This window comes from Stegastes partitus, unplaced genomic scaffold (genome assembly GCF_000690725.1).
Source record: "Stegastes partitus isolate 25-593 unplaced genomic scaffold, Stegastes_partitus-1.0.2 Scaffold402, whole genome shotgun sequence".
In the NCBI taxonomy this organism is placed as follows: Eukaryota; Metazoa; Chordata; class Actinopteri; family Pomacentridae; genus Stegastes; species Stegastes partitus.
Window position 1 is genome coordinate 365,761 of NW_007578133.1, and position 11,231 is coordinate 376,991.

The 11,231-nt window shown below is 40.3% G+C and overlaps 1 protein-coding gene and 3 non-coding genes across 4 annotated transcripts; 3 read left to right on the top strand and 1 right to left on the bottom strand.

The window, feature by feature from the left end:
- Positions 1 to 427: 427 nt before the first annotated feature.
- On the bottom strand, positions 428 to 500 carry trnaf-gaa (transfer RNA phenylalanine (anticodon GAA)). Its single transcript has one exon. It is a non-coding gene; the product is annotated as a tRNA-Phe (tRNA).
- Positions 501 to 1,301: 801 nt separating this feature from the next.
- trnaf-gaa (transfer RNA phenylalanine (anticodon GAA)) lies at positions 1,302 to 1,374 on the top strand. The gene has a single exon. It is a non-coding gene; the product is annotated as a tRNA-Phe (tRNA).
- A 1,642-nt stretch (positions 1,375 to 3,016) lies between these two features.
- trnaf-gaa (transfer RNA phenylalanine (anticodon GAA)) lies at positions 3,017 to 3,089 on the top strand. Its single transcript has one exon. It is a non-coding gene; the product is annotated as a tRNA-Phe (tRNA).
- Positions 3,090 to 5,198: 2,109 nt separating this feature from the next.
- On the top strand, positions 5,199 to 11,178 carry LOC103359881 (ras-related protein Rab-7a). Its single transcript, XM_008285438.1, has 6 exons — positions 5,199 to 5,372; positions 7,254 to 7,316; positions 7,485 to 7,611; positions 8,992 to 9,210; positions 9,296 to 9,424; positions 9,556 to 11,178. Exons 2-6 carry the CDS (start codon positions 7,264 to 7,266, stop codon positions 9,649 to 9,651), a joined length of 624 nt encoding a protein of 207 aa, XP_008283660.1. The 5' UTR covers positions 5,199 to 5,372; positions 7,254 to 7,263; the 3' UTR covers positions 9,652 to 11,178.
- The last annotated feature ends 53 nt before the right edge of the window (positions 11,179 to 11,231 follow it).

Consider the following 11,231-nt stretch of genomic DNA (forward strand, 5'->3'; position numbering starts at 1 on the left):
CTTTTAAGTGCCTTGATTCAGTGAATAAACGTATTTCAAATTAATAATCGGACAAAGACTTGTTTGCCAACATAACATAACTATGTTATGAATTTGTTCGAGTGATGTCTGCAAATCAAAGCACTCAATAAGTCAACTGGGATTCATTTCTGTACAGGATGTTTGTTTTCAGGTTAAGGTGTCAGCTAATTCTGTAGAACACGGTGTGTCAGAAAAGTTACAGGACTGGTGTCACAAAAGATATATTTCAAATTCAAACTCCAAGTTTTCCCCTTCAAAGTAATCCCCCTGGAGTCTAGCACACTTTCCCAGCCTTCTCTGCCACGACGCCATGCACTCCTGGAAGGATTCTTCCTGGATCCTCCACAGCTCCGTCGTCACAGCCATCTTGATATCATAGCAATCATATTTAAAAGCAACACTAACCTGCCGAAACCCGGGATCGAACCAGGGACCTTTAGATCTTCAGTCTAACACTCTCCCAACTGAGCTATTTCGGCTTGAAAACATCAAAAACATAAGCCATAAGATTGTCTGCACACAGTGACAGACACGAAATGCTTTAAAAGCTCTCACAATGGCACAGTGCCAGATCTAAATGGATGTAGTCCACGTCTTCAAAATGGGTCCCCTTGATGACCCCCTTGAGCTCAGGGAAGAGGAAAAAAATCCCACGGAGCCAGGTGGGGTGAGTAGGGAGGTTGCTCCAGCACGGCGATGCTCTTCTCAGCCAGGAACTGTCGGATGCTCAGGGCGTTGTGAGCAGGCACGTTGTCATGGTAAAGCAGCCACGACTTGTCCTGCCACAACTCTGGCTTCTTCTCATGCACTGAACAAAGCAAGTGCCGCAGGATATCTTTGTAGACGTGGTAGATGGTCGTCTGAAGGGGAAAACTCATAGTTTGTAGTTTGGGTTTGATATCTATTTTTTGTGACACCAGTCCTGGAACTTTTCTGACACACCTCGTATATATGGTCTAACTGGACAGCACAATCATCCTGCTATAGTGGGACAAAAAAAGCTCTGTCTTTTTTTCTTTAATCAATCAGAGTTGCAGGCAGAGCCAAGCGAAGGTTGCTGCTTCAGTGTCAACTCGAAATAGTAACAGGTGGAAGAAAGACCACCTTTGTCACAGTAAAAAGTCTGACTTTAGACTCAACGTTCCTCACTAGCCCATTAATATTGCTCAGTGGTACAACCCTCTGGTTACCTTCAACGCAGCAATGATTCAGATTTTTATGCACTTCACATCTTCTACTGTATTTACACTATTTGATGCCATCTATTTGTTTTCTTGCAAGCCGAAATAGCTCAGTTGGGAGAGCGTTAGACTGAAGATCTAAAGGTCCCTGGTTCGATCCCGGGTTTCGGCAGATAAGCGTAGCTTTTAAATATGAGTTTGCTATGATATCGTGGCGTTAAAATTAAATAAACAATTGTTTGCCGTGAGGGTTTTGGCAAACCGGTGTCAGTTTTAAATGTTGTCGAAATGACAATGTGTGATGATTGAATGGATTTTCAGTTCATAGTTGGGCAAAGATTCTGTACTGCTAAACAAGTTCAACATAACCAGGCTTTCTTCCCATAACTCATCTCAACAAAACTTTGTGGTTGTCAACTTTCTTCCTTCATCCAGGATTTCTTCTTCAAACTTTGAGTGCTCACATAAAAAGGGTGTCAGTGTGTCCGTCTCTAAGTGTAGCCCTGTGATAGACTGGTGACCTGTCCAGGGTGTCCCCTGCCTTCAACCTAAGTCAGCTGGGATAGGCTCCAGCCCCCCTGCGACCCGAGTGAGGATTTAGCGGTGTATAGATGATGGATGTCACGCCACTGTTTTTCTACACAAAACGGACAAATCACCTATAGCCTACTTAAGTCAAGATGAGCAGGTTGTTATGATGGAATAATAGAAATTCTTAAGGTAAAAAGTGCTGTTACTGTAAATGATGCAAGAGAGCAGTGCTGAAAAAAAAACTGTTAATCATACAAGGTAATATATTTATTTTCCTCGTCATTGCTTGTCAGTGCAGCTGCTTTTTTCTAATGAGACTTTGAGCTGTTAAACACTGAAAAGTCTGACTTTAGGCTCAACATACCTCACTAACCCATCAGTCTTGCTCTGTACTACAACCCTCTTCTTACCTTCAACAGAGCAACAATTCAGATTTCAAAGTATTGCATGTATGTATCTAAATGTATATACAGAATTATAAGGAAAGTTTTTTGAGTTTTTCAGGCCGAAATAGCTCAGTTGAGAGAGTGTTAGACTGAAGATCTAAAGGTCCCTGGGTTATGGCAGATCAGTGAAGCTTTTAAATGTGAGAGTGCCATGATACAGAACATAAATGGATTTCAAATTGATAACCAGATGAAGACTTGTTTCCCAAAACTGTGTTATACAGTTGTTTAAGTATTGAGTGACAACCAAAGCTCTCAATTGGCCAAATGGAATTCATTTCTGTACAGGATATTTATTTATAAGTTAAGTTGTCCGCCCATTCTGTAGTATGTAATGATTTAACTTCAACAAAATACTTTGGCTTGTTTGTGTTGTGCGTTTTATTATCAATCAGAGCTGTTGTGGGCAGAGCTAAGCGTAAAATGCAGCTTCTGTGTTCCTGCAAAGTAGGGATGAGTGCAGCATCAGTTACCATGGCAATCAAGCAGGTTAACAGGGGACCACCTTTGTGACACTGAAAACTCTGACTTCAGGCTTAATCATGCTTTCTAGTACATCCCTCTCGCTACCTTCAACACAGCTACAATTAAGACTTTAAGGCATTTCTCTCACTGTAAATACAGAATGTTTGAGGTACTGTGTTTCTGCTACACATTAACCTGTAACTTTAACCGTCAATTATTTTAACAACAAAACAAAACCTAAAAACCCCAATCACAGATAATGGGCAAACCTCCATTTAGATCTGGCACTGTGCCATCGTGAGAGCTTTTAAAGCATTTCATGTCTGTCACTGTATGCAGACAATTTCATGGCTTATGTTTTTCTGTTTTCGAGCCGAAATAGCTCAGTTGGGAGAGCGTTAGACTGAAGATCTAAAGGTCCCTGGTTCGATCCCGGGTTTCGGCAGATTAGTGTCGCTTTTAAATATGATTGCTATGATATCGTGGATTAATAATTAAATAAAGAATTGTTTGCCATAAGTATGGTAAGAAGTTGTTGCAGTAATGTTTGACATCCAAAGCTCTAACTCAGTCAACAGGGATACAGGTTGTGGACAGGATGTTTGTTTATGGAGTACTGATCACACTCTTATCATCTGGCCTCTGCACATTGACTTCTGATAGACGATGGCATCACCTCATAACACTGAGACTCTAGAGTAACATCAACCACAATTATTTATAAAAGGTGGTACAAAACAGGTAATAGGTTTTTGAAAGTGGTGTATTTACAATTTATTTGCAACACAGGAGAAATCTAGCATTGTCATGTGGACACCAAAAGTGACTGAAAAACTCTCAACATTAAAATCCCGATTGATAGAGGTAGAGGCTTTATTGTCAGTGTGCAAAATACAACGAAACTTGTGTGGTAACTCACAGCAATCAGCAGCAGTACAATATGGAATGCTATTTAAATATATATACATGATTAAATTAAATACATTTTAAAGGAATTTGGCTATATACATATGTACACATAGCACAGTGCAACTGTCAGAATCAGAAGGCTTTTTATTGCAAAGTGAGCTCGCACACACAAGGAATTTGACATGGTGAGTGAAACTGTGGTACACAACAATAACAAGACAGGCAATAAATATAGAAATCTAGATATAAGAAATTCTAAATAAATATATGTAAAAGAAAAGTATAAAAGTCCATCCATTATCTATACACCGCTTAATCCTCATTAGGGTCGTGGGGGGCTGGAGCCTATCCCAGCCGACTTAGGGCGAAGGCAGGAGACACCCTGGACCACCGGCAGTTCATCGCAGGGCCACACTTAGAGACAGACAACCAAGCACACTCACATTCACACCTACGGACAATTTAGAATCACCAATTAACCTCAACATGTTTTTGGACCTTGTGGGAGGAAGCCGGAGAACCCGGAGAGAACCCACGCTGCACGGGGAGAACATGCAAACTCGACACAGAAAGATTCCGGTTACCCCACCGGGACGCGAATGGGAGAAAATGGAGAAATGGGAGACCAGAAAATAACATCTTAAAATCATGATTACACCCACTAAGAAGAGAGTCAAGACTTTTCTTTGCATGCCAAAATCACAGTTTACATTTCTCACCCACTGTGCTCCACTATTTCACATCTATTCAACTACAAAATGAAATATCCATAATAAAATTTCACTGCGATTAAAAAAAAGACACTGTAACGCGTTGAATTTGTTTTGACGTTGTATTATGTTTTGGGACTTAATGTGTGAACTTCACCAATTCTTGCATTTCTTCTCTTGGACTAATTAAAGGCTCCATCACCCAATTCAGCTTTAAATCAAGTTTATGAAAACGAGCATTTCAAAGATCCACCCATACATAAGATTATAACTCGCCATTAATAAGACTAAGTAGCTCTCACTGACTGTGATATGAATTTGCAACAAGAAGAGAAAGATGCAAACAGATGTAAACACTGAGTTCAGGTTTCACTAAAAATCAACTTTTGACATGAAAACAACAATAAACCCAGTTCTTGTTTACAAGCTGGTTTTTCAGGTACTGGGACTGTATGAACACTTCTGCATTCACTCTTGCGGCACAACATTTTGTTTACTTCACTCATGACTGAGACATTTTAGAGTTCGCACAAGCTGCTCTTAAAGGTAAACGAACCTGCCTTGAGCAATGGGAGAAGTGAATATCTTAACATATCTTAATATCTTAGGAGCTTTTATTTTACATCTCCAAATTTCGAACAACGTCAAAATACAATAAAAGGGGATTTTCAACATATGGCACCTTTAATATCAAACGTTTGTGTTTTGTTTCTGTGCAACAAGGCGTGTCCAGCGCGTGACGTCAGCGCTCACCGACAGAGCTTGTTTTGGAGGAAGTGAACGGTGCTCGGCTAGCAGCTAGCACGTTAGCTCGACAGGAAAAGCGAGCGTCAACGGGAACTGGGCGAAACAGACCATTATACCACATCATTACACGACGGGAGATATACGTCGGCAGTGGCAGTGTTGATTTTGATAAGAAGGCTTAGCTGAGAGGCTAGCTATCGGAGCAAATTCAGCTGTCGACGCTCCAAACGTGTTGTTTTGTTACGGCAGACATTTGTAGGAGCTGTTAGCCCGTTAGCTAGCCTGCGCGTTAGCTTCCCACCGAGCCGGAGGAAAAGTGCACTTTTGATTTCTTTTTTTTTTACCGAAGGATCATCGCACAGGTTAGTTTGTGGTGATTGTAGTTGGTGGTTTTACTGACAATAGACATTAACAGTATAGCTGTCGTCAAGTTTCACATCTGGTAATAAATCTTGCTTAGCTAACGAAATGTTAGCTTAAAATAAGAAGTGTCACTGATGTGGTAGCTAGTTGTTAATAGTGGACGTTAATTCTAAAAACAGCTTGCTTTGGTTGTTTTGAAATGACGTGTATTTGTAAGTGACGCTGTTATCGTTGTTTTCTTGTATTTGCTCGCCATGCTATCTAGTGTTTAGTCTCCAAATTCAATGTTTTTTCTACCTTGCTAACCCGTTGCAAGCCTAATTGGTGTCTTTATGGGCACTGGGTAAAATGTTAACACGACTCACTTTTAATCTTGATTAATCACTTTTTTTTTCTTTTTTGTTTTGCAGTCACGGTTAAATCTGTACATATGGGTTACAGATGTAGGTGTATGGCGTCCAGCCACAGTACTTGCTGTGCTAATCATGCTTGCCAAGTCATGGTTCCGTTAGTCCTGTGTTTTAAAACCATGTGATCAGTCCCTGACACAGTGTCATGGGGTACAGATTATGAGAGCCGCACCGAGAGGTCTGCGCTCGTTTTGCCTCAAGCCCTGGGTTCTTTGCTCACACAATAGATCGTTTACAGTCAAGGTTTGACGACGTGTGTGTATCTGAAACTTCTATCAGCACTGTTGTCTGCCAGCTTTGGCCTGATGTGAATGATAATTTAAAGCCCGTCGGTAACAGAGTTTGGACTTTGGTCATTACAGCTGCATGAGGAGGTTGTTATTACGTAGCATGCTCGGCCAAAGTCAGAACTGCTTCGTAAAGCCTCGAGCAGGTACAAAGATGAGAATGTTTGAGCCACGGGGTTTAGTAGGGAAACTATTTCTCAGGATCCAGGCCTTTAAAAGAAATACGACTGCAGTTCTTAAGATTTTTTATCAATTATTGAGACACATTCCTAAATGAAACAAAAAGGGGAAGTGGGTGTTTATGTTTATTGCAGCTCTTGGATTTATATGAAACTGAAGGAGATTATACAACGTGGCCAGGATATATGACATTCTTAGAGGAAGAGTTGAATATGGCTGACACTTGTAGTGCATGTTCCCTTTTCACTAAATTTAACAAGCAAGATGTTGGAGCTGTTTATTCTGAACTAAATTCTGTAGATGATGATTAATGTTCAACACCTGTCCGTTTGTTTGGATGAACATAAATCTTTGGAGGGGAACTCATCAAAATCCATTTTTGTAAAGAATCAAAACACGATTTGTTGCTCATTTCAGTACCGTTTTGTGTAACTGGATGTGTGTTCCATTTTTGTTTTCCATTCATCTTGATGTTTAACTTCATAAATCCACAAGAATGGCAACTTGGGAATGAAACAATGCTGTTGATTCCATTGAATGGTTTGTCAGCTATTTTTAAATATCGCAAAATCAGCACAGTAGAACAGAAAGACCCAGATGTGGTGACAGAAGTGGCAGATGTCAGCTCGACTTAATAATATCAACACTGCATTGTTTAACATATTCTGGGGAGGAATTATTTGTAACAGGAATTGTATTTAGAGCGCCACGGTACAATACAGTGCTTCCATCATGTTTATTTCCCTAATTTTCTTTGTTTGCAAAGTAAAGCAAAGCCAAGTAGTGCAGATATTGTACTTCTCTATTCCTAGACTTGGACTGTTTCTTTGGAGTATGTTTCAAGACCCACACAGACATTATCATCTGTGAGTGAAGCATGTTGGCTCATTTAAAAAGGGTCATCTCCAGGGCAAACCTCTTGTTGGAGCATTTCCAGAGCTGGTTTTTCTTTCTATTGGGAGTTTTCTTTTCCCCTCTAATTTAGTTTTTTTTGTCTTCACAGCTGTGGCACAATGACGTCAAGGAAGAAAGTACTACTCAAAGTCATCATCCTCGGAGACTCTGGGTAAGTGATGCTGAGCCTCGACACAAAAGGCATCTGAATTTACTAAAAAAGAGACACCAGCAGGCAAGGGACCATTTTTAGGCCTCACTCATGAATTAGTTATAGTTACTTTTAGTTTCTCCTCATCCTATGTGCTTAATTTTGTCCTGTGATCTCTTTTTTGAATAGAGTTGGGAAGACCTCATTGATGAACCAGTATGTGAATAAGAAGTTCAGCAACCAATACAAAGCCACAATAGGTGCTGATTTCCTGACGAAAGAAGTCATGGTGGATGACAGACTTGTCACAATGCAGGTACTGATGACACGAATGCTCACACTAATTTTTTAATCATTGAAACACAATTGCATCATCTGAAACAATCATGTTCTACACTCAAAGGTTAATGAAATGTACTATTAAAGAGCCAACTGATTTTTATTTATGTGTTATGTGTATTTATGTGTTTTAATAATGTGTTTAATCGGCTTATTTCTGAGAAAATTCTGCAAAACCTGTGCATACACACAACTAAGGAGGACAGTGAGTCTTCCAGTGCATGTCCACTCATACTCATTTAAACACTGGATTAACTGAGCGAAGGTCAAAGTTAAGTATATCTTGATTAACGCTAGAGTGAAGGCGTTTTATGAATAATAATAAACATTTATTACTTTCAAGCCTTTACAAAACGAGTTCACACACTGGTGACTGGGTTTATCACTGCCAACATTCCCATGCCGGCACACCTGTAGCGATGCATTTTAAGTAAAGCAGGAGTGATTGGTTTGTCAGAGCTGAAGACAGGAGGAGCCATAGCAGTAGCGTGGGCAGTGTTAACTAGGAGTATGGCGGAATAAACATAGTAAAAGTTCTTAAGGCGACTCAGCAGCCGTCTTCGTAACACCCCTGGGTGGTTATTTCAGGCTAACAAGACCAGGCTCCTGTCTAAATTAAAGAGGAGAGAACCATAACTCCAGTTTCACTGGGACATAAAACTGCCCATATAGAATCCAGATTTGGCTTTTTTTAAAGCACACTATTGACTTTTTGTGGGGATGTGCGTCATGAGGTGTCATACAGCCTCCATTTTTAGTGTTATGGAATGAGATCAACGGTTTGGAGTCTCTCCCTCCTCACATTGCTGTAAATGTGCAAAGAAAGTTTCTGAAACTCCAGATGAAAAGGAAACTTGATGTTCAGAGGAAGGATTGCAGCCTACAAATGAAAGCAGTTGACAGGGAAGCATACATCATAATGCGTTGACATTATCTGTGTGATTGTGACTGCTAGAAGGTGCGACACAAATTTTCCGCACTGCAGGTTTAGCAGATCTGGATGTCATATCAATCTTTGCAGTATTACTTTTTCTTATTTACAGGTTTTTCAGATTTTGTTGCAAGCTGCAAAAAAATCGTAATCAGCGGTAAAAACAGAAACCCTTAAAGTTCTATCACGTTTTTATTTTGGAGCTGTTCAGTAGTCTCCTGAAGGCGAATACACGACTCCATAGTTCAGAATACCAATCAAACAAATATCAAAACCACAGTTAGGAAAATGTTTTTAATTTGAATCATGTAAATATTATGGTTATTGTTTTACCTTTTTTTTTTTTTTTTTTACCCTTTAATTAGGCAGTTTTGTGCATGTAAATGTCTTCCATGTGGGTGATTTCCTCTCCACTCTATCATTCAGATTTGGGACACAGCTGGTCAGGAGAGATTCCAGTCCTTAGGAGTAGCGTTCTACCGTGGAGCGGACTGCTGCGTCCTGGTGTTTGATGTGACTGCACCCAACACCTTCAAGACCCTAGATAGCTGGAGGGACGAGTTCTTGATCCAGGCCAGCCCACGAGACCCCGAGAACTTTCCCTTTGTGGTGCTGGGAAACAAGATCGACTTGGAGAACAGACAGGTGGGTTGAGATGATCTCATCTCCGTTGTGTTGTTCGTCATTTGTCATTTAGCTGATGTTTAACACCAGCTTCTTTGTGTTTCAGGTAACAACCAAGCGAGCACAGGCTTGGTGTCAGAGCAAGAACAACATCCCATATTTCGAAACCAGCGCAAAGGAGGCGATCAACGTCGAGCAGGCCTTCCAGACTATTGCACGCAATGCTCTTAAACAGGTACGTGGAAGCGCGCAAGGAAAACCGTTTGACTCTTCAGTGTTGAGATTTTTAACCACAAGTGTCTGTGAAAGCTGGAAGATGAAGAGCAACTCAGAGGCACTCACTCTGGATATATTGTCTGATTTCAGGAGACCGAAGTGGAGTTGTACAACGAGTTCCCTGAGCCAATAAAGCTGGACAGGAACGAGCGAGCCAAGCCGTCAGCCGAGACCTGCAGCTGCTGAGGACTCTGAGGATCTTCGGGGGGTTGTCATTGCCCTCACTACCCTGTCTTGCCTTGTCTATATATCCCCTTTCCCATAGCCCACTGTGTTATTCCCTGATGCCCAAAATACAAGCAGCATCCCACTCATAGAGTATACTACACACACAAACATGCTGCACTCACCTCCTTATGTATACAAAATACACATTTTCTATAAAAATACGAGTCTCCTAGCCCAAAGAACACCTGAAGGAAACATTACGGCATTTACTTGTACGATGCAGATTACTTCCCAGTGTTTCCCCCTCATACTTTTTCATGGCGGTGGTGGTTTGGGCTATTCCCGTTTTTGGTTCCATGTATATTGCTGCTTTCATGCCCAGTTTTGGTTATCACTGCTTTCATTTGGATACTTTAAGTGGCAAATTGAAGCATTACTTACATATTTGTGTTTATGACTTAAGTTAGACAAATATAATGTGTTGCTGTTTTTTTGTTTTGTTTTTTTTTAAATCAGATTTTCAGTAGCGGTGGTGGTGGTGAAGGTCTTCTTACTTTGACAGCCCACCACTGCTGCATGAATAGAGGAAACACTGCTTCCCCCATTTTACTCATTTGTGTTGTGGCTTAAATTAGTTTCACTCTCAAAAACACTTGTTAACATGGTTTCACTTTACCTCAAAAAAAAAAAATCTTTACAAAAGTAAATTGTGATACTCAAACAGGGGGTCTTGTGTGAGGGTGCACGTGTGGATCACATAAATATGCTGCCTGCGGATTCTTGTTAATTGGCGTAAAATTAAGAATCCAGTTCAATGACAAGTCCATCAGACAAGTGTGTACAGATGATTTTTCTTTTTTTTTTTGCACTTTGCTGTCATCCTCAGTAACTGAAGACTTGCTGAGACATCTCATTTTGGAGCCACATAAAAATGTAATTGTAGCTCAGGTTGAGAACATGGTGGGAATACACACTCAGATCCTTGATTAAGTGCTGTTCCTCTTCTGGGGAGATGACGGTTCATCTTGTAATCTAGTATCCTCGACACGTTTGACATGGGAATGAACCAAATCAAGACAGCATGTCAATCTACCTGATAGGCCTGGAGAGGAGATCTTTTTCTCAAGTATAAATATCATTCATAACTGAGTACTATTAGCTAGTACATTTCTTTTTACTGTCAACTATTGCAAGACTTTGTATATTTGCAAACCTCTCATTGTGTGGAGAAGGCAAAAACTTGTGTTGTAAATCTCCATATCTGACTCTGCCAGTTGCTCGTGTTGGCAAACAATTTAAGTGCTTGACATTTCTTTTAACCAATCAGATCTTTAACTGTCTGTTCGTATTCTGTTAAAACTTGGAAATGCATTATAGATTACAAGATAGCATACATACTGTAACTCTGAAGGACAAAAAAAATGTGGGGGAAGTATTGGCATTCATCATTATTATATTATTAATATGATAAATGCATAGCATCTACATTGTTTAAAAATGTCTTTGCGTTTCAAGTAATAAGGGTAATAAAAATCTTGAATCAAGCATACTGTTTGTGATATTTAGGGTCCGAGCACCCAAAAGGGTGCGAAGACCCT